Source organism: Anguilla anguilla, chromosome 4, assembly GCF_013347855.1.
Source record: "Anguilla anguilla isolate fAngAng1 chromosome 4, fAngAng1.pri, whole genome shotgun sequence".
Classification (NCBI taxonomy): domain Eukaryota; kingdom Metazoa; phylum Chordata; class Actinopteri; order Anguilliformes; family Anguillidae; genus Anguilla; species Anguilla anguilla.
In genome coordinates this window covers 51,710,998-51,734,360 of record NC_049204.1, presented here as the reverse complement: position 1 = coordinate 51,734,360, position 23,363 = coordinate 51,710,998, and the positions used below count along the sequence as shown (strand labels likewise).

Below are 23,363 nucleotides of genomic sequence, written 5' to 3'. Positions count from 1 at the left end.
TAAATAACAGCCCTGCATTGACCTCCTTTCTCATCTGGTTTCCAAAGAGAGGTGAACATGCATTTTTACAATACAGGGGGCAGAAGCACTGTGCTGAATTAACATTTTTAAGGGAGCTACATTGGATTGATAAATGATTTATAGATTAGAATTAGATTGTTATATCTCAATAGCAGTGCAATATCGATGGCAGTGTCAAAATGATGAATGAGCTCAACTGTTTTATTAATACATACTTTAATCTGTAGGGGGCTTCTCTTCTGAGATACTGTTTAAGTATCCAGTGGAATTTTTGGGAGGTATGATGGCCCAGTAAATAAAAACTATTGGCAGTTATTGGCAAAACCTTCTGAAGGTGCTATGCATCGCTTGTGAAGTAGACGGGTCCATTCACAGAAAGTGTTACCAAATTATTTCTGTAAGCACTGATGGCCAGTGCATTCCATTTGAATGGTTCCTTTCATTATGAAAAAGAGAAGCAGACTAAGTAAGTAACTAAAAATAATATGCCATAACCCACCTCAGTTTTGTCAGGCCTGATTATATCAATTTAAACATACTATAACCTCTGCAGCACAGGGTGTCATCCTGAATATATAAATATGCACGAACATGGAGAATTCTTGGAGAAGCCAGAAGGGCCCCCAGCAAGTGTTCAGCACAGCAGGTGTAAATGGGGTCTGAGCATGACGAAGTAACCACCCTCTGCTTTGCACAACGGGGGTAGTGAGTCATGGCTCGACTTGCACAGAAACCTCACAATATATTCTTCCCCATGTCACTCGGCTGCATTCATTTAACAGTGGCATGAAGAAATGCTGTTCTGTCTTAAGCGTATCTCTGCTGGGAGCTCTGCTCTGCCTTGTGACAAATGCCTGCTTTAGTAAATGTCTTCCCCATTAGCCCTGTTATAGTCTTTTGGGGCATTTTTGGTTCCCCCAGTGCTGTACAGGAAAGACCTGGACTAGTGTTAGCATCTATTCACGAGCAGCTTATGAGTGGCTAACAGTTGCTACATATAACAAACATAACATAACATCTCAGCCTTCTCCAAAACTGAAGTCCCTAGGAGTCCCCATGGGAAGTCAATGCTGCCCATGCACTCAGAAAATGTCATTAGGTCTCACCATAAACCCCCAAACTTGCAAGCCCCCTCCCTCAACTCAGGAACCAACACTGTACTATACAATAAAATGCAATGACTTTGAGTACACATAACGGCAATGAAATCATTACTCTACCTGATGTTAATCACTGTTTTATTGGAATATTTCAATTCATCAATAATGAATCGGATGGATGTTAATTTTACCAGAAAGTGGAGGAAATCCCCCAGTGCTTGCTGTACTATTTGACAGTTGAGCATGGAATTTAGTATTGTTCAACACTTCAATGGCAACATTGATTTCAAAATTAAGACGTTTCAGTTTCACTTTACCATTTCTACTCACTTAGCAGTGGCAGCTGGATGTGATCTGAGGATGGGAAGAGGAAGTTGCCATTTTAAAATGGAATCTTGAACATATCAGAAACCATTTTCAGCCTTAAACAACCAGATATACACACTTTCCAATGATCATTCGTATTACAGTCTACCTAGCCTCAAAAAGTGTGTTACTTCCAAACACTAACTGCATTCAAGCACAAGGTCCTGCATTACATTACATTACACTAATTTAGTACATGCTTTAATTCACAGCAACTCACATAAGGAAAACAGAAGTTAATTCACCGGGTCGATATGCAGAATAGAGCCAGATCTGGCTAACAACATCCCAGATTAGCAAGTCAAGATGACACATCACCAAAGCAGCAAGCTAACAAGCTAACTATGCAAAATAAGTACAGGTTACCCACAGACACCACACTGTATATCAAAAGACCTAAGAGGAGGCACATGAAACCACAGCAATATAACCATAAACCATAAGAATACTAAAGACAGGAGGGCTATGGGTTGGGCATGGGATTGGAACCAAGATGTGGGTCCTCAGTCTGTGATTTATATTTATACTGTGTATTATATATAATTTAGATATACACACACACACACACACACACACACACACAGTACACACATGCACACAAGCACACATGCAATCAAAATATCAGTAAGCATTTTGCAAGAATGAAATTAATTTGTGTGGATCTTCAGCTGCACAGTATCTTAAGTGCCAACTAAAATCCGTGTAAAACCACTAAAAGTGCTCCACAGCCATGATACTCGTGGGATATACAGAACGGTTCCATTAGTGCCAAATGTCAGCGGAGCGTGAAGCCCACAGGTCCTCTTACCTTGGAAACTGTAGATATCTCCCACACTGCTCTGACGCATGATATGATGCCAGTAAGCACTCCGAGGCAGAGATATTGACTTTGATAATGTCGTCTCGTTTGAACCGGAGTACGTCTGCAACACAAAAGCAAGCGGGCAGAGTTTGCTAATTATATTGTTAGTCACCTCTGAGAAGTGCTTCTTCTCTTCTGTTTCATGGGACTTTTCAGTATTCAAGGTAAATTAGCCAGCTAATGAAGCCCATTAGTCCTTCAGCTTGGGCAGTTTAATACCCTACCTGGGAAAGGGAACAAATAGTATTCCGTATCATTCGTTATCAAATCAATCAGGACAAAACAGCTAATGGTAAACATTCAAAATAGCTAATATGAAAACCATGCAAATGATTGCTGCTTAGATTAATGGTTAGAAACACACACTGCAACTGAACTTGAAGCAGTTTCCATCCACAGTGAAACTGTGAAATTTTCTTTCCAATTACTCTTCAGAATAAAAATAAAGTGTCAAAAGGAATTAAATGAAATAACTCCATATTCAGAAGCTGCAGTAAGAACTTACCACAGGTTACCTGAAAATACGTAGGATAGTATAAAGTAGATGGGACTGCACGTGACTCCCAAAATGTGTTGTGAAGGAAGTGAGCCATCTAAGAGTCCATAAAACTGGTTTGTGTACAGCACCCTGGTTTTAAGATGTAACAATGTCTAGGGTCAACGGTAAATCTGGCATGGACTTCACCTCACACTAGTCTGAAACCTGGGCCAGTTACAGCGAGCAAGCCCTTCTCCCCGCCCCCAAACAGAGATTGATGGGTTACACGAGAAAAGAAACGTACAGTAAATAAGGAGTAATGATGTTGCAGAGAGATACAAATGAGCCACCGCAATCATAAGAAGTGTGTGACCTATTTAGAGTAAGAGCGGCCGACTAGCGGAGGCAAGGGGACAGGTTTGGTTAGCCCACTCAACTACCACTGAACCACAACACTGACTGGGCCTAAAGATAACTGTGAAACACAGGCTGTGGTTGAGGTTGAAGTTGTTCCGCTAAGACAAATGGTTTTTCGAAGACCCACCAGCGAGCTTTTCTCCATCTCCATCATCATCCTCTCATGCTGTTCGGCGATGGACAGCGTAGCAGAGTGGACCCTCTGATAGATCATTTCTCCCTCCCTCGTCTGAAATGTGAAGAGTCCTTCTCCGGTGTCACACATTCTGTAATGGAGGAACAGATCTCCATTCCAATATCACAGGCAAAAAGGACGTCATTGTTGATTCCATAAGGTGGGGGAATTTCACACTTCCCTTTTCAATGCATTACTGAATACTGCAGCAATCTTCAGCTCTGCCTTCTGACTTTGTGCTGGTGAAATGTACAGCATAATTATGCCTTTCGCTTTACTGAGAGAGTAAGAAAAGATGAAGCTAAAGGATGAAAAGTAGAGCACTCCATGGCCGTGTTACAGATTTATCAAAACCAGATAGTGGAATAAAATCATGAAACATTTTTTAAGTGGTAAATGCACTTCTCTCTCATGGTAGACAGATAAGAACAATATTATGTACAAGCTGCATAAATCTCAGAAATAACAGCAGAGTTTGTAGATGCATTGTAGTGGTTAGAGAGGTTAACAGATTTATTTTTCTTTTTTTAAAGGTGATTTCAAACTATCCAGATGAGATTAAATTACATGCAATTTTTCAAATACAGATTACAGGAGTAAATCATAAAATGTAATCATTACACTAAAATATTGAGGCTTTTCAAATGAAAAGATTAAACATGACTGTAAGGCTATAATGCACCATGTCCTTTCCACACTGATAAAAGTATGACCTTTCTCTCCAGAGAGAAAAAGGCTGATTCCTTAAGGGGACAATAAAGTTAGTATTAAAAGTCTCTCATCTTTAACCAATGGAAAATGTTTACTTAAGAGACATGGTAATAGTGACATGTAGCATGCTTGCTTCAGAATCAGGCTTAAAGAGTGTCTCCTCTGATTTAAATCATGGGCAAGCGTGAATTATCTGCAGAAGCAGATAGAGTTGGACACAACCATTGTGCTTTTGTGTTCAACTATCATCATCAGCAACGGCATCATTGCATACTGAAGAGTTAATAAAAAAGTACAAACAGCACAGTTCAGAGCAGTTTTACCTTCCTGACTCAAATGTAAACCAGGTGGAATCTCTTCCATATCTTCTCAGGGAGTTGAGGGGCCACATCACCAGCTTGACTCTAGGATTGTGAATGTCCCACAGATAAATGTTTTCGTGTGTGATCTGCATAGTGCACTCCCCATAAATGTCCAGATTTGGTGTAGGCATCAAGTAAACATTGAATCGTTCTGAAACCACACACATGAAAACACAAATGCATTTGATGTTTAAAACACTCAAGTAATTTAAGTCATAGCCTACACCACGCCTTCACAAACTACATATTTAACAATGAAAGTCAATAACAACAGAGACAAAAGCATTTACGACTAACCATGTCAACACATGTATTTAAATTGACTCCATAATCAATAACAGTTTCTTAACATACATTGCACTCTACACTTTGCATAAAGATACAGATACGATTCAGACAATCAAATCACAAAAATACAGCTGTTCTGAAATACTACTAAATTACTCTAAATTTAAAGAACCTGAGATTGCAGAACTGGAGAAAAACAGGAATGGAAAATTGGATGGTATGAGAAGCATGCTTAAAGTATAATGGATGTTATATAACCAACAGATAAAGACAATCATTCTGAGAAATCAGGCCAACCTTGTCAAGAGCTTTATTATTTTCATTTCTTTCAAGTGTGCACCCACAGTTGAAAAGAAAAAATGGTCAATGGATGGTTGCCATGGAGCTGAGGTGGAAATCAAGCAGTCATTATATTTCCCTCAAACCAGGGGTTGTAAGTTAGCACAGTCTCAATTATTTTAGGCTGAGTGCACTTTATAATTAAAATTAATAGTGGCTAATTATGCCTAATATTTCAAAAATAAGCTATGTGCCGTGTAAGAGGAAGTGACTATGTAATATGGTGCTATTTTAGGAGTGCAAAAATGAACTCTGATTTAATTATTAGACCCTGCTGATAGAGAGTTTTAATGAATGCTTAAAAACCCAGCTTTCCCTATTACTCCCCAGCAACTGAACTGAAGAAATAACTACCTCCAGCTGGTAAATCACAAACAATACAAACAATATATAAATATTTAGTTAACAGTGGCAAAGCCACTGAATAAGTGCAATGCATTTTCAATTAAGGGCAATTAAGAGTGAATTAAGTATTTCTCATATGAGTATAAAAACAAGGCAAACAAAGAAATTACACATGAAATGAATGACATTAAAGAAAATAATTATCTTGGGAGTAAAACATCAATAATAACTGTGAATAATGATTGTAATATACATACATACAACACAAACACACACTCACGCACACACACACACATACATATGCAAGTATATACACATATAATATACACACTTATAAAAATGCATAAATATATACACACAAATAAACACATGTATATATTACATATAATTGTGTGTGTGTGTGTGTGTGTGTGTATTAGAATTACTGTCATTACACTGAAACTCTGTAACACAACAGTTTTCAGCAACTTTATTATCTGCTAGCAACATCTTATGTAGATGAAAGTGTGACACCTGACACCTGAAGCTTTTGTAACATACTTTATATACTATGCCAAAACGCTGAGCATCAGAGGTAACTATGGCACTTTTAGTCAAAGAATGTTTTGACAGGAAACTATGAAATTAAGCAGAAAACAATTCTTCACAGGGCAAAACAGCCAAATTTGACCTTAAATGCAATAATTCCATCCTTCACATAACCTTTTTTTTCATATTTTAGTTCAATTAGAAAACTAGAATACAATTATCAAAGATGAAAGCAAAATAACTGCAAATTGTCACTTTCTGCTGCTGCTAATATATCTTGAGAAGAAACGTAGCACATTTATTTTACTTTGTTTAAGTGCTATAATCCCATCCGTCTCTCTGACAAGCTTCATTATGAGAAAACGCGATGATGCACAGCAGTACTCATTAGGGTTCACAGAGAGCCATGGTAAGAGCCAATAATCTGGAAACATGAGCCCAGCCAAACCTTTGAGCCCTTTGCTTCACTAACACATTTAATTCACTAATATAATCATTTATCACTACAAAAAAAAAAAAAGACCTGAAAGCTGCAGATTTTCAGACTAATTGGATACTAACCGTTTTGTTCCCTCTGTACACCCGCCGCTAACAGGTCTGGCTCTCCTAGACTGATATCATTAAGCCTTGTGCCCAGACACTCCACACACAGCAGTTTACACCACTCCTCAGCCTCCAGTTCTGTGAAGGAAACACACAGAAACGCACGGATAAGGCTTTGAAAAGTACACATGTGGACAGGCACACCTTTTGAATGCTGATCCTGAAACAAAAAGATGCAGGGGATAAATGTAATGGGATAAGCTCTGAGTCAACCCCATTAGCCCAGGGAAGAGGAGAGCAGGAAGCTGTCACATGAACACAGAACAATTGATCGTCCCGTTTCCTTTGCTTACAGAGCTACATGGCTTTGCTTTTGTTATGATTGGATTTTGTCAGCAGAGGAGATGAGAGATTAGTTTATGTACTGAATTCAAGAGAATCAATAGTCTATTATGCACATTGAAGGATGGGGTAAGTACTTTCTATCGGGTTTATTGAATGAAAATGAGTAACGTTGGAGAAAAGAGGAACAATCTGGTGTGAGGTCAAACAAGGAATAATTGAAATGAAAAGGAGTCTAAGAATTCCCTACAGAACACTATTGAATAATAATAATAATAATAATAATAATAATATTATGTCTCATTTTACTAGTGTCAATTTGTCTTTCCATTTCTTCATATATAGAACTGACAATCAATGTTGGGCAAAAAACAAAACATACAATCCTTTTTTGAGATGTTCTGATAAAAAAAAGAAGCTATTTTATAGAAACAACTTTTTCAGTTTGGTGTATCTCATTCCAAAAAAAACTAACAGGATTGCCATAATCTCTCCATTTTCAAATTGAAAAGTAAGATTAATTTCTTTTAAAGAGACATTTCCCCTTCCCCCTTTTTGAAAATAAAAAAGCAGGAACAAAATAAACTAGCCATAGCCATCTTGTTTCATTTCATAAGCACTCTGCACCATTTTGAATTGCTAGGCAGCTAAAAAAAAGGTCATTTTGCAGTCAATAGCACACCAAAGAAAGCAGTTAACACCTAGCCTAAATGTCCCCATGGGGAGTTTAAAAAAAGGTAATGATTCCTATTAAATCTAAAATTATACAATACACATATTGGAGCACTAACTGCTTGTAAAATGTGCAATAATCGGCCGCTGCAGCCATCAAAACAGCCGAGATGAAAGGTTGAAAATATCACAGAGACACTGTGCTCCAGAGCTCCAGGACAGAGGATTAATGCAGAGGAAGATGCAGGGTGTTGTACATTTCACACAAATCGCTGCTGTTTTGAATGTGACTCCAGCCAGAGGAACTCTGGAGATGAGGAAAATGTCATATTGGCACTGACATAATGAAGCTGCCAGGGACATGATGAAATCACAGTTCGGTGTTCTGTGCCTGGCATATGGGATACTGAGGAGTATGAGCATTTCCTTTGTTTTATGACACATGAAACACATACAGCTCGATACAGCTGAGCAATGCATTGCTGTGCAGTGGGCAAAGAGAGACTCTTTTTTTATTTCATGGCTGAAAAACTCAATTAAAAAATTATGAATAATCATTATTTGCCATTCACACAAGCATGTCTCGTTGCATTTAAATACTAATGGGAACTGTCCAGATTTTTAAAAATAAATAAAAATAAATTAAAAAAAACATCTGTCCTTTTCTTTTTTTGGACTGGCTTATTTTCATTTGCCCTAATGCTTTCAATTTATGTGGTCATGTGCTCGCTCAGAAAGCTTCTGAAAAGAGATTTGGGAAAGTGATTATTTGTAAAAATACAGTCTCTGAATTAATCAAGCAAATACGTGCTCTTTCACAATGTTGTGACATCCCTATAAATTATCGGTAACCTCCTGGGTTCAGAACCTAATGCAGCACAGCTTTTTAGAAAATTAATTCTACAAGTTCACAAACACTGGAGCTAACACAAGCCTGTGCTAACTTCATCTATGGGCAAATGAAGGCGACCACTACATAAAAAGTGCTCCAGTGAACCTGAAATCACATTTTGTTGGTTTCAGGTTTTATTCATAAATTCCACATAATAACAAAACAACCTGATTACTTCTCTCATACAGAAAAACAGAATGAGGTTATAGCTGAAATATGGTATGCAGTGTTCCTATGCATTTTAGATTCTCTTCCTAATAATTATGTCTGTAATACTAACAATATGATTAACTCTGACCTAAGATACCAACCCCATTTGTCCATGTAATCCGCACTGATTGTAAAATATACGGGCTACGTTAGTCAATGCAAATGCATTTCGAAAATATTCTGACACAATGGGGAAATGCAAGGTATGAGGCCTACTGTATAAATAATTGTGCCCCTCCCCTCTCTAATCACAGCCTTGTCAGGCTGACTGATTACAAAGACCCAAGTTAAAGTAGGTGAGGACTGTGGCTATGTTTTGTGGTACTCATCCAATTAATTGGTTCCTTTGTGGGAGAATGTATAACCTTCCAATCTCTCTTTCAAGAATATTAAAAGACACTCTGTCACTCAAAAGGAACAGCCTTCAATTTGGGAATAATCAAAAGCACAATTACTACACCCTGCCCTGCTCATTGGCATTTACTCAACACATTGTGGGGGTTCCCTGGTGTCCTGGCTCTCTCAAACTTGCCACCTAATCATCCCCTGATTTAATTGGCTAGAAAATGTTCTCTCCCTCTCCACCTTAGCTAATGTGTGGTGAGCTTTCCGGCGCAAAATGGCTGCTGTGAATCACCAAGGTGGGTGCTATACATGGTATGTATACGTAAATGGAATGGACTAAATGGACTGCATTTATATAGCGCTTTTATCCAAAGAGCTTTACAATTGATTCCTCTCATTCACCAGAGCAGTTAGGAGTTAGGTGTCTTGCTCAGGGACACTTCGACACGCCCAGGGTGGGGATCGAATCGGCAACCCTCCGACTGCCAGACAACCGCTCTTACCTCCTGAGCTATGTCACCCCTCCTGAGCTATGTCGCCTACGTGGTAGGTGAGGTGAGTTCCCACTCATCACTGTAAAGCAAACTGAGCGTTTGGAAAAGTGCTATATAAATGCAATGGTTCATTCATTCATGTGTGCGTGCAAGTGCGCGTGCGTGCATAAGTGCCAAGTTCTGCCTCTCAAGTCAGGCGTCACTATGTATCACAATTCAGTCTTTCAGAACCACTTATTGAATCCAACAACAGACTAGCAAAGATGCCACTTAGAAAGGTCACATTTATAACTCAAAAATTTTGTAAAAGTCTTTATTTAGAATTTAGAAATACTCTGCATCTGAGTTGTGTAAAAATATATTGTATAATTATTAAGCGGGCACACAAAACGCTTCACTACCAATTTTTAAAAAAAATGCGTTTTCTTTATGAAAATTTACCTGTTCACACTGATTTTCTAAAATTCTATGAGAAATTTCTGTAAGTGCAAGCCAAGAATAAAGTATAATTTGTCACAGTGAGTGAGGGTGTTTATCTTTAGACATCATGCATGGTCAAGCTCCATACAGAGCTGTGACATATCAGTCATAGTAACTATTACACTGGTATATTTAGGAAAGATAAAAATGCACGACAGCGAGAGTTTTGTATTTCTCTTTCAACACACAGTGCAGCACCTCCTTTTGGCACCAGTCGGATCCTTCTTTAGTTTTTCTTGAGCTATAAACAAACGTGACTTCTCACGCACTTCTAGATCCACTGAGTGGAAGATTGAATGAACAAACACTTCATCAGCACGGCAGACAGTGACGAGTGTGGCGCATGCGAGCTAAATGCAAAGATCTAAACCGCTCCCCATTGTTTTGGGTTCTGCATCTTTATGCTTCTGAGTAGGCGGAGAACGGAACCACATGAGAGCTCTGAGCAGCGAGAGACTGCGTTTAATCAGCAGGGCGAGCGGAGAATCCAGTGGAGTACTGGAACTGAAGTCACAAAGAAATAATACGTTTCTGCACCTCTTTCGAAGTCGACGATGCGAAAGGCGTAAAAAATAAAAGAAAATAAAAAAACTCCCAATGAAAAAAAGAATAAACAAAACATAAATAGCCCATCACGACCCCCAAGCAATGCACATTCCGCAGCTATTCCGGTGGAGGCAGGCCTGACACGGTTGCCTGGGGAGAGTAGTGATTTGTACCGGAGGTTCAGTCTCCCCTGCATGTGGTTGGACATCCGAGTAAATGGGGCTCCATATGGCCGGAGCTTCTGGGGAAGGGAAGTGTCGGTGAACGGCAGCTGCGGCCACGCACCTGAGCCAAGAACGAGCGAGAGTTCACCGCGCCGCATGAAGAGTACTTAATCCCGCCGGAGAGGCTGAGTTACGGCCGGGCCAAATTTACAGCGGGCGCCGGACGCTGATTGTGATTCAGGTTTACCGCCTATCCTTGTATTCCTCTGGCATTGTGCAGATTCGGTTCTTTTTCCCCCTTGTTCTGGCATTATGATGTGATCAAAGAAAAGTCCTTGGGCTCTCCTTTCAACATTCGCAGGAGCCTTTCTTCTATTTATTTTCATTATATATCGTTGCATTTCATTCGTCTGTAAAACCTTATATGAATCCTGTTTGTTTCTGAGCGGGCAGTTTATTTCCTTTCTGGATTAATAGGCCACCAAGCTAAAAATAACAACATCCTTGGGCATTTTACACTTGATTTATAAAACAGAAAAATCACAACCCTGGTATGTTTTTTTATCACTGTAGATCAGCAAAATGAAATCCCTGATTCTGGATATTCTGAAACAAATTTGCCAACTGATTAAACTGCACTCATACTGTAGATATGGTTCTTTTTACAGAGTTGAAAGCACTTGGCCTTATAATCTAAATCAAGATATGATACTATGCTGCTTTCTCACCATTCTGTGAGAAAGTAGCACCTGCGTTATGAGACATCAGACTGATGATGTAGAAAATAAGGTCAAGGTTTTCCACAGAAATGTGGCGACAGACACAATGTTTACCTACCCCAGTACTTGAAGCTTTACATGAAACAAAAAATAAATAAAATGTGACTGGTGGTAAATAATGACAGGTGTGAAAAATAGATTCTTCACTGGTAAAGTTCAGTAATTTACTGTGCACAAAGGTTCTTTAGAACCATCAGGTCGTCTCTCAGAGATGTTTTTTTTTTTCAATTACATATCAATGCCAGTTTAAAAATCCAGTGCAGACAAATCACCATTGCTGTGTATTTTGGCAACAGTAAGTAAGTTCTTAATTGGTACTTAAATCTAAAATGGCGATATGGAGGGCCCTGTAATGTGTTGGAATCTTAACAAGAACACTGCTTGGCAATTTATTTACTCAGTATAATGTGCAGGAAACGTTCAGTTCCCTTTGGCAACAGTAACACTTACTGTACAGGTTTATTTTCCCATAGTTTTCCCTAGAGGATGGAAAACTTTTGGATCCGTCCTTAGATGAACAGAATAATGCCCCTAGCATTAAATAACCTATACCAGTTGCATGACTCGGTAAAATATATGATGTTCCTTGTGGCAAGGTTATCCTTATTGCTGTTAAGCACAACATAAATATCATTTTGCAGGACTATACCTAAAGCCCTGACATAACCACCATCCATTTCAACTCTGTATACTTCCCAGTTGATATCAATCTAATTTCCCTGAAGTTATATCAGGGGGAAGGATTTCAAAAAAGACGAATTGTTGTGGCGAAATGACTCTGCGGTGAACACTCCTCCCCTCCCCTCAGCTTGGATGAAGCAGTCTTAGGTGCTAATGACGGCTCAGCAGGGCCACTTTATATTTTCCAGTCCCATGACTCCTCATCCCCGGGAACATTTTTAAAGTGAATTGAGACATTAATTATACTTCAAAAGCGATCCACAGTTTGACTTAATGCAGTTTTAGAGAAGAGAAAATAATATTCTTAATTGTCCTAAACTGTGTCTATGTTGCGCCTCGCTGGGACTAGACTGTCCTTTGATCTGTTTGCATGGCCTTTTTATTAAGTTGATGTTAATAAAACCATCTCATTCAAATTATCTTACCAAATGCGATAGGCCTTTTTCCCCCCTATCGTCTTTGTACATTGTTGCTCTGACTAGTACTTCCAGCAATATTCATTTGAACCTGTGAAATGCGTCAGAGCATACCTCTGTTACATCCCATAAGGGTAATTTAAACTGTTTTTGGAAGCTTGCCTGGAATTCACAGCCAAGCCCCATTGCTACAAGGTATAATTGGACTGAGCCACATTATCCACCAGCACCTAGACACTACTCTATGGAAATCAATATATCTCTGTCCCCCTCTTTATATAGATCCACACAACTAAATCCAACTAGAATAAGCTCTGCCTTTCTCTATACCTCTGTATCCAGCACAGTGTACTAATGCAGTGGAGTCTGCTTGTTCCAGTAACCAGAGAAAGCCCATCAGACAGCAGGTATTGCTTACCTGACTCACAGGCAAATGTCTTTGACGTCTCATCATAGAAGATAATTGCCACCGCATGTTTCTTGGTCTCCCGGGGCATTCTGGTTATGTTCCTGATGTTGTGCAGCTCTGTTATCTACAAATTGAAGATAAAAACGTTGTTGTCACCAAACTGAATTGGCAGAGTCGAGGAGGCATGTCGAGGGTAAATTCCGAGGTTAACCATTTAATTCTACTAAGGTGAACATACAAGCGTAGGACATAAAGGATCAGTATTCAAAAAGGGGACCTTGTTTTTTTGCACTTAACTGAAAGGTTTATAGTCTGAGATGCATTGTGGGAGATGTAGTGCGACTAATGGAGTTTGTGTGTTCCTCATCTTTAATACCAACAGTCAGATATAATGCAAAACATATTTCCTTCATCCCTGCTGCCTGACTAGCACCACTATTTATCACTATTTATATGCTTTCGATGAAGATATGGATGGAAAATCACTGTATGAAGTTATTCATATTTTTCATTTACTGTGACGTACGTAAAACTTAATTAGCTAATGTTTTTCCAGCAATTATTGGTGTTAATTACTATTATCTACAACCCCACAAAATCATCACAATCAGATTTCTTTTTTTTTTCGATTATGAGTCATTATCGAAAATAAATGTATAACCAGTGCTGATGGAGAGGAAAAAGCAGTAATGAGCACCATCAACATGAAGACAAAACAGCTGCTAATCATCCTTTTGAAATGAATGGCGTGTGGTTAACATTGCCTCAATCAGTCAGTGCCTCCTAATGTTGATGCTCTTCACAGGCAATTTAATATTATTTTCATATACTTTCATGTAATTACTTCTCTACATTCCCCCACAAAGGTTGTTTAAAGTCTTCCTGTCTTTCTGTTTATCTGCATGGTTTGTTGGTTTGCATAGTGGCTGCGCTGTCACTGAATCGGTTTCAAGCACTGCGACACTTGATTTGTTAAATGAAGTCTGATCGTGAAGCCAGAAAAAAACGGATCGTTGTTCTACACCATCAAACAGCCCCAGGGCAGCCCAAAGTTGACTCAACCGTGAATTCTGCTCAGTTTGCTGTACTGTTTGCTTTCCTTTAAAATATTCATTATCTCAAGCCGAGGCACACTATCTTGTCTAACTATCGAGAAGCACCGTGTCCAATACTTCCATTTCCTGCCGGCTAGCTGTGAACAGGACGTAGCCCTGAGCAGACTCCTGCATTCCACGCTGGTGTGCACTGGCCTTTGTTCCCTCAGGCCCTGCCACCCATGTAGAACCCAGCCTGGCTGCGAGCCAGATGATAGTGGTCGCTAATGATGCTCATTTGATATTATGTGGCTGTGTTCATTTACATAATTACTTTTAGTAAATACCCCGCTAAGCCAAAAAAACAAGAACAGGTCCAAATTCACAAATGCGCAGTAATCTGAGCCATCTAATGTCTCTTTTATTAGATTCCCCCAACAGTGCCATACATAAAACTGAAAGTGGAAGATTAACATTGTTTTCCTATAGAAATGATGACATCCTGAGATACGCATTGGTTTATTTCTAACATGTAGTATACAGAACATATACAGAAAGATGGTTGCAACCCCAGTTGTGAAGATGTTTGGACTGTAAATGGCAAATATACAAGTGCACCTGAACAGCAAATATCTGCTTCCAGTTAACAGAATATTGGTTTTGTGAAAGCAACGTTGGTAATTCTGTTTCACTTTAACAAATAATCAATTTTCACAATGTTACAAATCAAAGGAAGCTGAAATGGTGCGACGCACCGGTACACCCAGTAGTGATGACACACGCACACGTGCAGGCTATTTCATTGGATACAGTTTTGCTTGAACTCACCGCAGCACAATAAGCTCAGAGGCATAATGAGGCCAGGAACTGAAAGCCCGCTAAATACGTTTGTATCAGACTTCCGCTGAATAGAGAACTACACGACTACACTAAACTGAATATATATTCTGCACATGTAGGCATTTTCTTCAACGTGTTCTCTGTTTTTCGTGACAAGTTGCTACCATCACCTTATTGTACTGCACTCTGAACAAAGTACTGGCACTTTTCCCATACCACGGTAAATTAATTAGGTGGGCTGTTTGCCCGCAGAGGAGATTAGGTCTGTTTGAGAAACAAGACCTGCACACTGCCCGTATGGACCCGGGGAATTACTATGCCATTACTGTACTTTGGAAAAACATTCGCAAGCACATCCGCTTCATTACTGTGTCAACAACAAGTGAAATATTTCAGAGATGATTGGGGAGCCTGAAGTTTTATGAATTCTGCAAATAATCTGTAGGCTATATTTAACAGACATGAAGCAGTGGGAGTCAGGTTGCAAATTATGCACATACATTATGTACAAATGGTTGGGTGTAGGGACTGAATACATTTTCTGCAAAGAGTGTGACTCAATGGGAGAAGCATTTTTTCCCCTGTATTCCACTTATATTCCAGCATGGTGTTATTTCTGTCAAGCCAGATAGCAGACAGCAGAATGCACACAGTTTCTAGCGCATTCAGTTGCTGGTGCCATTTTTAGGTTACAAGTGTGCGTGTTACTGACCACAGCAGGAAGTCAGATTTTCTTCCCCTACTCATGGGTGGGGACAGGTTGCACCCTACTTCAAAGGTGAGGATCACAGAGGTGATAAGGAGAGGGGGGAGGTGTTGCACTTTTCTTGCCTGACTGTGCTATCACCATGCACAGCTGTTCCACAGTTCATTTTTGGGGCCTCTAGTGGGGGCTGGTATTCTGCAGCAGTGGGACCAGTTAAGTCAAAAGTGTGAATTCACTACTCCCACCTCTAAGGAGTTCTTAAGACCAGAGCCACAGAGGGGGGAGACAAGACCAATACAAGCATAATGAGGGCCATTTCTACCTCTGGGACTCTTCACCAACTGCTTTCCTTTGGTCCATGCCTGCCATCCGTGTTGCCAATATTCAAACCCAGCAAAGGTCATTGATCCATGACAGCCAGGCTGCAGCCCCAGCATTAAAAACCTGATAAGACCAGATTCAAAACCCCTCCTCTCCACTATTTTCACTATGTTCTGCACTGCTGGAATCATGTCTGACTGCCACAGCTACAAGCAAAGTCAAGTCAAGTCTTTTTTTTTTTTTGTGCAAAGGCTTATAGCCACTAAAAACTGTATACGCTACATCATGCTGAAGCTAAAATAAAGACTCCTAAAAGCTTTTTGTCCATTACTGGAACATAATGATGTCTACTTTATATTCTGCAGAAAGAGCAATCTTGTTAAACTGTTTGTTAATAGGGTGGTGGTGACATTTTGAATGGCATTACAAAATCAAAAGTGGCATCATATTCCAATCCTTTGCTGTATCTTCACTTGTACTTTAATCAGACTGTTTAGCATGTTTCCTATGAAGTCTTAATTAGAATCTTTTCAGGGGAGTGACAAACTGAAAGAGGATATTATATTCGGGAATTATCTCATCCAAATGACAAAAAGTCCCAGAAGTTGTTAACTTGGTAAACATGTTTTCTTCTCAATTTACCAGCTATATAATTTCCACAGACAAATCACAAAAGGTTGATTAAAAATAAGTACAACCAACATTTAGTGAAATGTATGCAAGGTACTTTTGGACGGAACAATCTGTTATGGTTGTCCTGAGGAAAACCAAGGTCATGGCTCGTCTGCAATGAACAGACATGGTTGAAAGGGTCAACAACTTTGACAAATGGACATTGTCAAGTGCTGTGCTGAATCTAAAATTGGCACTGCCCCCTGGACACTTTTTTTTCTGGGCAGAATGAATATTTCATTGACACCTAGTACACTACAGTAAACTTATTTAAAATAAACATGTAACAACTACCACGTGACACATTAAAATTATAATAATAAAATAATAAGCTAAAAATCTTAGCTACACTACAAAAATAAAATAAATGTGAGATTCAGATCAGATAATTCAGTTTCTAATGATACGTACTTTGTTTCGAAGAACATAGAGAGAATATTCCTAAAAGGAAAATGTCAATTGATAGCTGTCTTCACTCAGTTAGCAATTCCCAGGCAGAGGACAAGATTAATTCTCTTATTTTCTTAGCCTGGCATTTAATCAGTAAGACAAGGTCAAATCGCCTCCAGGGACCGTGTGAATTCATCATTTACAAAGAAATAGCTTTGTTCTGTTATTCCAGGTTTTTTTTTTTTTTTTTTTTGGGGGGGAAGGGGGTTGTTTGTTTGTATGTGTATCCTTTATAACAGTATTCTTCAAATTAATGGCAGCTACCTACTGAAAAGAAAATAATTGTTTACAAGTCATCTCACTTGTCTGTAATATATTCATTTTCTAAGCAATTAAGCAATTCATATCAATATTATTGGAGCCTCAAGATCTGGTTTATTTTGAACTCTGAAGGTGTGGCCTCAGGGGCAATTTAATTACGACAGAAATCCCAGTGAACTGTACAACTTCTAGTCAACTGCACAGCTTTGCTTTCCGTGCGAGTTTGACAGACGAAACCCTCAGGGTAAAGCCATCATCATCAGAGACCTCTCATTAGGACGCAGTATGCAAATAACAGTAATGGGGAATTAACAAGGCTGTCTGGGCTGTGGATATGATAACAATGCAGGTAATGAATCACAGAACTGATTCAGAACCAATTATGGAGCAACTGAAATTATAACGGAAGGAAACAGAAATTCAAAGTTTAAAAAAAACTGACAAGCATTATTTTTTATTATTTTTCGCAACTTAATTTTTCACACTGTCTGTTTCAATACAGTACCTATAAAAATAATATGAATAAAATGACAATGAGAAGAGATTAACCTGGAAATCAGAATTTTAAAAAAGCTTAAAAGATGAAATCCTATTTAACTTGTATGTTATCACAGTGTACATAAATGAATGTGCATTGATATGACCATCAAAGCCATCTCACAAATAATGTGATATGAAAAAAATGCTTTGTTTTATTGTTCATTTTTTCCTCTGATTTTAGTTATCCTTTTCAAATTGCTGCTGATGCATTTCTGTCAAACTCCTGAAAAGGGCATAAGCACCAGCTTAACAGTCCTTTGAACTTTGCCATACTGCAGACATTTTTCAATTTGACACCAGTTTTCAAGAAAAGGGGATTTGGTTCTGAAAACAAGTAAATTGTGCCACTACATTTCTCAAACTCCAGTCTGACTTCAAAAGGTCTGCAAATGTACCCGTCTAAAAATAGCAGGTAAACACATTACAGTCTTTGGAATCTGTGTATATGTTAATAACTTTCTGTTTGTCTGACATGCATATTGTGCATTTTGGGGTTCAACAAATATAGCAAGGCCGGATGCACACAAATTGTATGTACAATCCACCAGCCACAAAGTTTTATTATGTAGCATGCTGGTAGTGACACCTATAATAACAATATACCTTATGCTATCTATCCATCAATAGCCCATCGCTAGTTCAAGGCAAGGTGTCTAGAGAAATCATGGGCTACATTTTTACTCATCTTTGAAGCAAAGTAATTGAAGCTTGAAGAAAATCACATTGCCTAAACATTAGTCAAATAAAATGCAGAATCACATCTAATTTGAGCACTGAGTGGGCAATGAGAGGCAATTCTCACATTGCACATTACTGTATAATCAGCAAACCAAAAGAGTTCATTTCATTGATTGGTTTAGAGTAAATCAAGTGATTTGTCACCTTGGTTACAGGCATTAATATCAGATAAAAGTAGACAGAGCTATCCATCTGGTGTGAAAAAACCAGGTCTGCATTTGCGTTACGTAGTTCTAAAATGAGACAAACCACGGAGAAGAAAGCTTCTCATTCGCAGTTAAGGAACATCCTTCATTCACTCGCACAGGAACTGTTGCTTAGAAGATGTGCTTCAAAGTGGCACATTTTTCTCACAGAATGTAAGCATGAAATTCACTCAAGGAAGAACAGTTTTAAATAATAAAAATGTCAATCAAACTTTCGTCAGTGGCACAATAACATTTCTGTAAATCTCATTGGTTAATCTGTATCTTAATATTTAGAATTTTAGGCTCATGAACACAATTTCCCCATCACTAAACAATTAAGTGCACACACCTTGTGGAAATTCCTGAAGTAGGCTGCCTTCTCGTCAGGAAATTTCTCCAATCGCCGTGGCCCTTTACTTGATGCCTTCTTAAATACCAGCCAACATCTCCTGAAGATCTGTCAAAGAAATGGAAATCATGACATTAGGAAATCGACGGCTCAGTCTTCAAAGCCAGCAATTAAATGACTCAATGAACAACTTGCAGACATAGTGGAGGCTATTGGATATAAGGGAATTAATGTATCGATGAGTGGGCGTGGAGGGAAAACATTTTTCAAACAGTCCTGATTAAACAATAAATAAAATTAAACAAAGACTGCCTAAACAGCATAGCAACTAGAAACTGTTTGACTACACAGTACTGGAGTACTAATGACTAAACAAGTGTGAGCTGGCATACTGCATTACTTATCTATAAATATTATTTACAGATTCATAGATTTATAAAGTTATCAATGGTTTATTTTATTTATTTTTTAAATCAAGGTGACTAAACTATTGTTGTACTTAAGTGAATAGTTTTTGACAGAAGATCGTAAGTCAATTGAATCCTTGCAACTTCTTTCATGTTAACATTCAAAGCCATACACTACTGCATATACAAGTATGTTTAAACAAATCCATGAGCAATTCATCATCATGATGGGTTTTTCAAGTCAGGGGTGTTTCCTATTCTGCCATACTATATCTTTCAGGTTGCTTACCATATATCGATTAAAAGTACATACTTAAAAGCCCCAAATTCCGTTTGGTATTTTTCTACCTGCAGGCCCAGAGCTTTATCAGATTGAAGTTACTGTTACCCTGAGGACTGCTTCAAGGTCAGCCTTAAAATTAGAACACCCTCGCTCACACAAAAAGGCAGTACATACATAGAACCAGCCCACTCAGAAAAGGCATTGTTTCATGTAATCAATAAAAGCATAGGTGCCATAATGAACAAACAATGCCTAGGGGCTCCTCCTCACTTTAACCTATCATCAGTAACGCTGATGACGAATCTTCATCACAAAGTGTTGTATGCTGAAACGTGGTAAATAACTCCACTGCGCATCTGGTAAAAGTAATGGAAGGTAGTCTCAGAAATGACTCTGATCACTGCCTTGCTTTTCAGTGATGGCACTTTGAAAACAAGGGGTTTAAAAATGAGTTTCCCCTTCAACACTCGATGTTCAAGCAACCACAATGATGCTAGCAGAAAATATTATAAATGTACACCCGGCAATCCTATTAGGGATTTAAAGCATGGTCTTGAAAGCGTAATTTTAAGCAGTGGTGTGTATTTTCTGTTCAGGGTAGCCAATCTTCATTTGTGTGATGTATGTTTACCCCTCACAGCTTTTCAATTGGAATTGCCTCCATGAGCAAGATTAATTTTGTTTACCCATCCGATGGTCTTCATGGAGAGCAGAGTGGTGGTGGTGGTGGTGGGGGGGGGGGGGGGGGGGGGGGGGTGCAGAACTGAACTTGACATTCTACAGTATTGATTTGAACAGATTTCTGTCATCTTCTGTTCCTCTTGATGTAACCGTTAACCTTTTAAGGGTTTGCTTAAAAAATGATATACAGACAGTTTAAGAAAAGAAAACTTGTGCAACCCGATTGTGTTGCTCAGATAAAATATTGCATTCTACAATATATTGTGTATGCTTTTTTTTTCCACAAACCCACTCTCATACAACCAAATCAGACCCTCATAGGTCCTAATCAAATAGTACATATTCTGTCATGCCTACTCCTATCCATGTTATTAGTAAATCAAGCTAATTAATAAATTAAAGCCTTGATTATTCTCTTATTTATGTTATAATGAATGTTTCCAGACATATTTTGGTTGAAAGGAGCATTGAAAAGAGCATTGCCACTCAGTTATCAAGAGCCATTGTTTAACAGAATATCTAAGCACACAATATATAAGATGAAAATATAAATAACTCAATGCAACATTTTTATGCTGCATGGCTTAATTAGGCCTTGCAGTGTACTGTGTATAACCAGAACCAGGGCCCTGCACAGACATTTTTCACAATAGAAAAGGGTAAATGTGGTGTCTTCATGGTTTCCCACTTTTCAACAAATCATTTTTCAGGACATGTCCACAACGTGCGGAGGTGAATTTGATGGCACGGGGGGGGGGAGGGTACGGAGGACAGAATCAGGGGATTCTGAAATTGCCAAGGTACTTTATGCATGGTAAGTGTGTGGCTGCTGGTGCAGTTGCAACTGCAAAACATCCTGGGCACAAATGCAGCATGCAGCTAATGTACGCTAATGTTGATGCTGTAAAAAAATAAAATACATTTTATTACAGTAAATCAGCATTGTGTGGTTAGGAAAATGCAAGTCAAGTCCAGATATGCACAAATTCTACAAAAAGTAGTTTTGTAGTTATAATGATATACCTTACGGTATCTATCCATCCATCTATCTTATACAGCACTGCTAACCATTCAATTATACAGTCAGAACATGTCACTTATGACACAAATTGTGTCACTTTTACCCACCTCATTACCAAAATGACATGAACTAATCCTGGCTGAGTAAGAGTAGACATAAGTCTATGAGATCACAGAACTGTATTAACCCACTGGGGGATGGGAAGAAGCAACATCGCTCTGCTGAACAGGATGCCCCCCACGTGCCAATCGTGTACTTGCTCGAGTTCATGCCCTGCCCACAAACCTAAAGGGAATGCAGTGATTGGGCAAAGAGCAGCAGGCAGCACATTGTGTAAGTAGGGGGAGAACAATAATAATAATAGTAATAATAATCTGCAGGAGGACGGAGGGGCACATGCTCTATGCGTTGGTCTTATCTGTGCACGTGCCAGCGTATAACTTTAGGAAATACACTTTTCCTTTATCGTTAAACAAGAAGCAGTTAATGGTTAAATTAATCAACTAATGCTACAATGTAATCAACTAAAAATGTAATCAGCCGAATGGCAGTTATTAGTTAAGTGGTCAATCAGGAGATCCAATGAAAGCTCAATATACAAATGAAAAAAAGGGGTTTAGATAGCGACTGTTGAAGCAAGCTGATTTGGAATACTTCTCATTTTGAAACACAGCTAAGACCTAGATTCTGAGTAGCTGAAGGCCACTGTATTAGTAGGTTTGCATTGTGACACTGAACTATTATTTTCCCCACTCATATTGAAATTCATCTTCAGTAATTGCTGTAAAACAGCAGAAGAGCAGAGGACAGAATGGCCCTCTAAGTTTATTTTATCTCTTAATCGTGCCAAGAACATAGTCAAGAAAACAAGGGAAATAAAAAAGCAAAAGGAAAAGAAATAAAGACATTTTTATTTGAGTAACCAAATTTGGCTGAACAAAACTTACAGCCTTCATTTTTAGTATAGGAATACAGAGGATTGACTTGCAGGGTGGAGAATTTATGTTATGGGCAGGAACTTAAAATCATTCCAATATTTATTTGTTGCACTCTTGAGCTTGTTATATGACAGGCAAAAGATCAGAGCAAAGTTAGTTGCCTGGCAACCGCATAAAACCCACCCATGACCTGTGCCAGGAACTCTCCCTTGCCACCCACTTCCTGTAGGTGGACAAAGCAGAAATTTCCTTCACTGGACTGAGCACGGCCCAATGTAGCAATAGTGTGTGGAAATGGTCAAACAGGTTCATGGATTGAAAAAAACAACAGTTCACAACATAGCTGTGTGATTGCTCCTGTAAAACCAACAGTATAATGACAACCTTTAAGAGCTGTAGCATGTAAGCACTGTCAGCTAGTCTGGATAACGGCATCGGCAAAACCTTTACATATTTTGCAGCCCCTCTCTTTACATATGCTTACGAACACACAAATTTACACTGGCAAAATGAAAATTCTAAGACAGGCATTTAATGCACATAGCAATTTACTCTTAAGTATTGCAAGTCAGCATAAAACAAAATATCTAAACTTACCTTTTTTAAATTACCTGCATCTACATAATTATGTCAGTCATTTTCCTTTAAGAGTTCAAGACGTTACTTTTTTAAAAATTGTATGTTTCATTAGAGATCCTACTCACGCCATCATATTGGAATTCTGACACACAGTACACCAGAACCAAGTGAGATTTGAGCGACTCCCTGTATCCTTGACAATGGCAACAATACTGAAAACTCTATGTGACAATTGGTGCTGGAATGCATACTGCAGCTCAAGGATTCTATGCGTTAACATAATTACCCATAATGTAATAAACTAATAAAGCAGTAATTAAAAAATATATGATGAAACCTTTCATTCACTTGCATTAATTTTCTAGTTTTTTTTTTTTTTTTCCTTTATCT

General features: G+C 38.6%; 1 protein-coding gene across 3 annotated transcripts in view; it reads right to left on the bottom strand.

Annotated features, from left to right (window-relative positions):
• dok6 (docking protein 6) overlaps window positions 1-23,363 on the bottom strand; it is a 60,411-nt gene that overhangs the window by 8,319 nt on the left and 28,729 nt on the right. The window contains exons 2-8 of one of the 3 annotated variants that reach the window (XM_035412151.1): window positions 19,065-19,172; window positions 12,975-13,089; window positions 6,554-6,673; window positions 4,454-4,643; window positions 3,372-3,510; window positions 2,296-2,410; window positions 1,452-1,475 (exon numbers count right to left, since the gene is read on the bottom strand). In XM_035412151.1, the coding sequence (XP_035268042.1) occupies window positions 1,452-1,475; window positions 2,296-2,410; window positions 3,372-3,510; window positions 4,454-4,643; window positions 6,554-6,673; window positions 12,975-13,089; window positions 19,065-19,172 (811 nt within the window). Of the gene's footprint in view, window positions 1-1,438; window positions 1,476-2,295; window positions 2,411-3,371; window positions 3,511-4,453; window positions 4,644-6,553; window positions 6,674-12,974; window positions 13,090-19,064; window positions 19,173-23,363 lie in introns of all 3 variants that reach the window. The other 2 variants (XM_035412153.1, XM_035412152.1) reach the window with 2 other exon arrangements.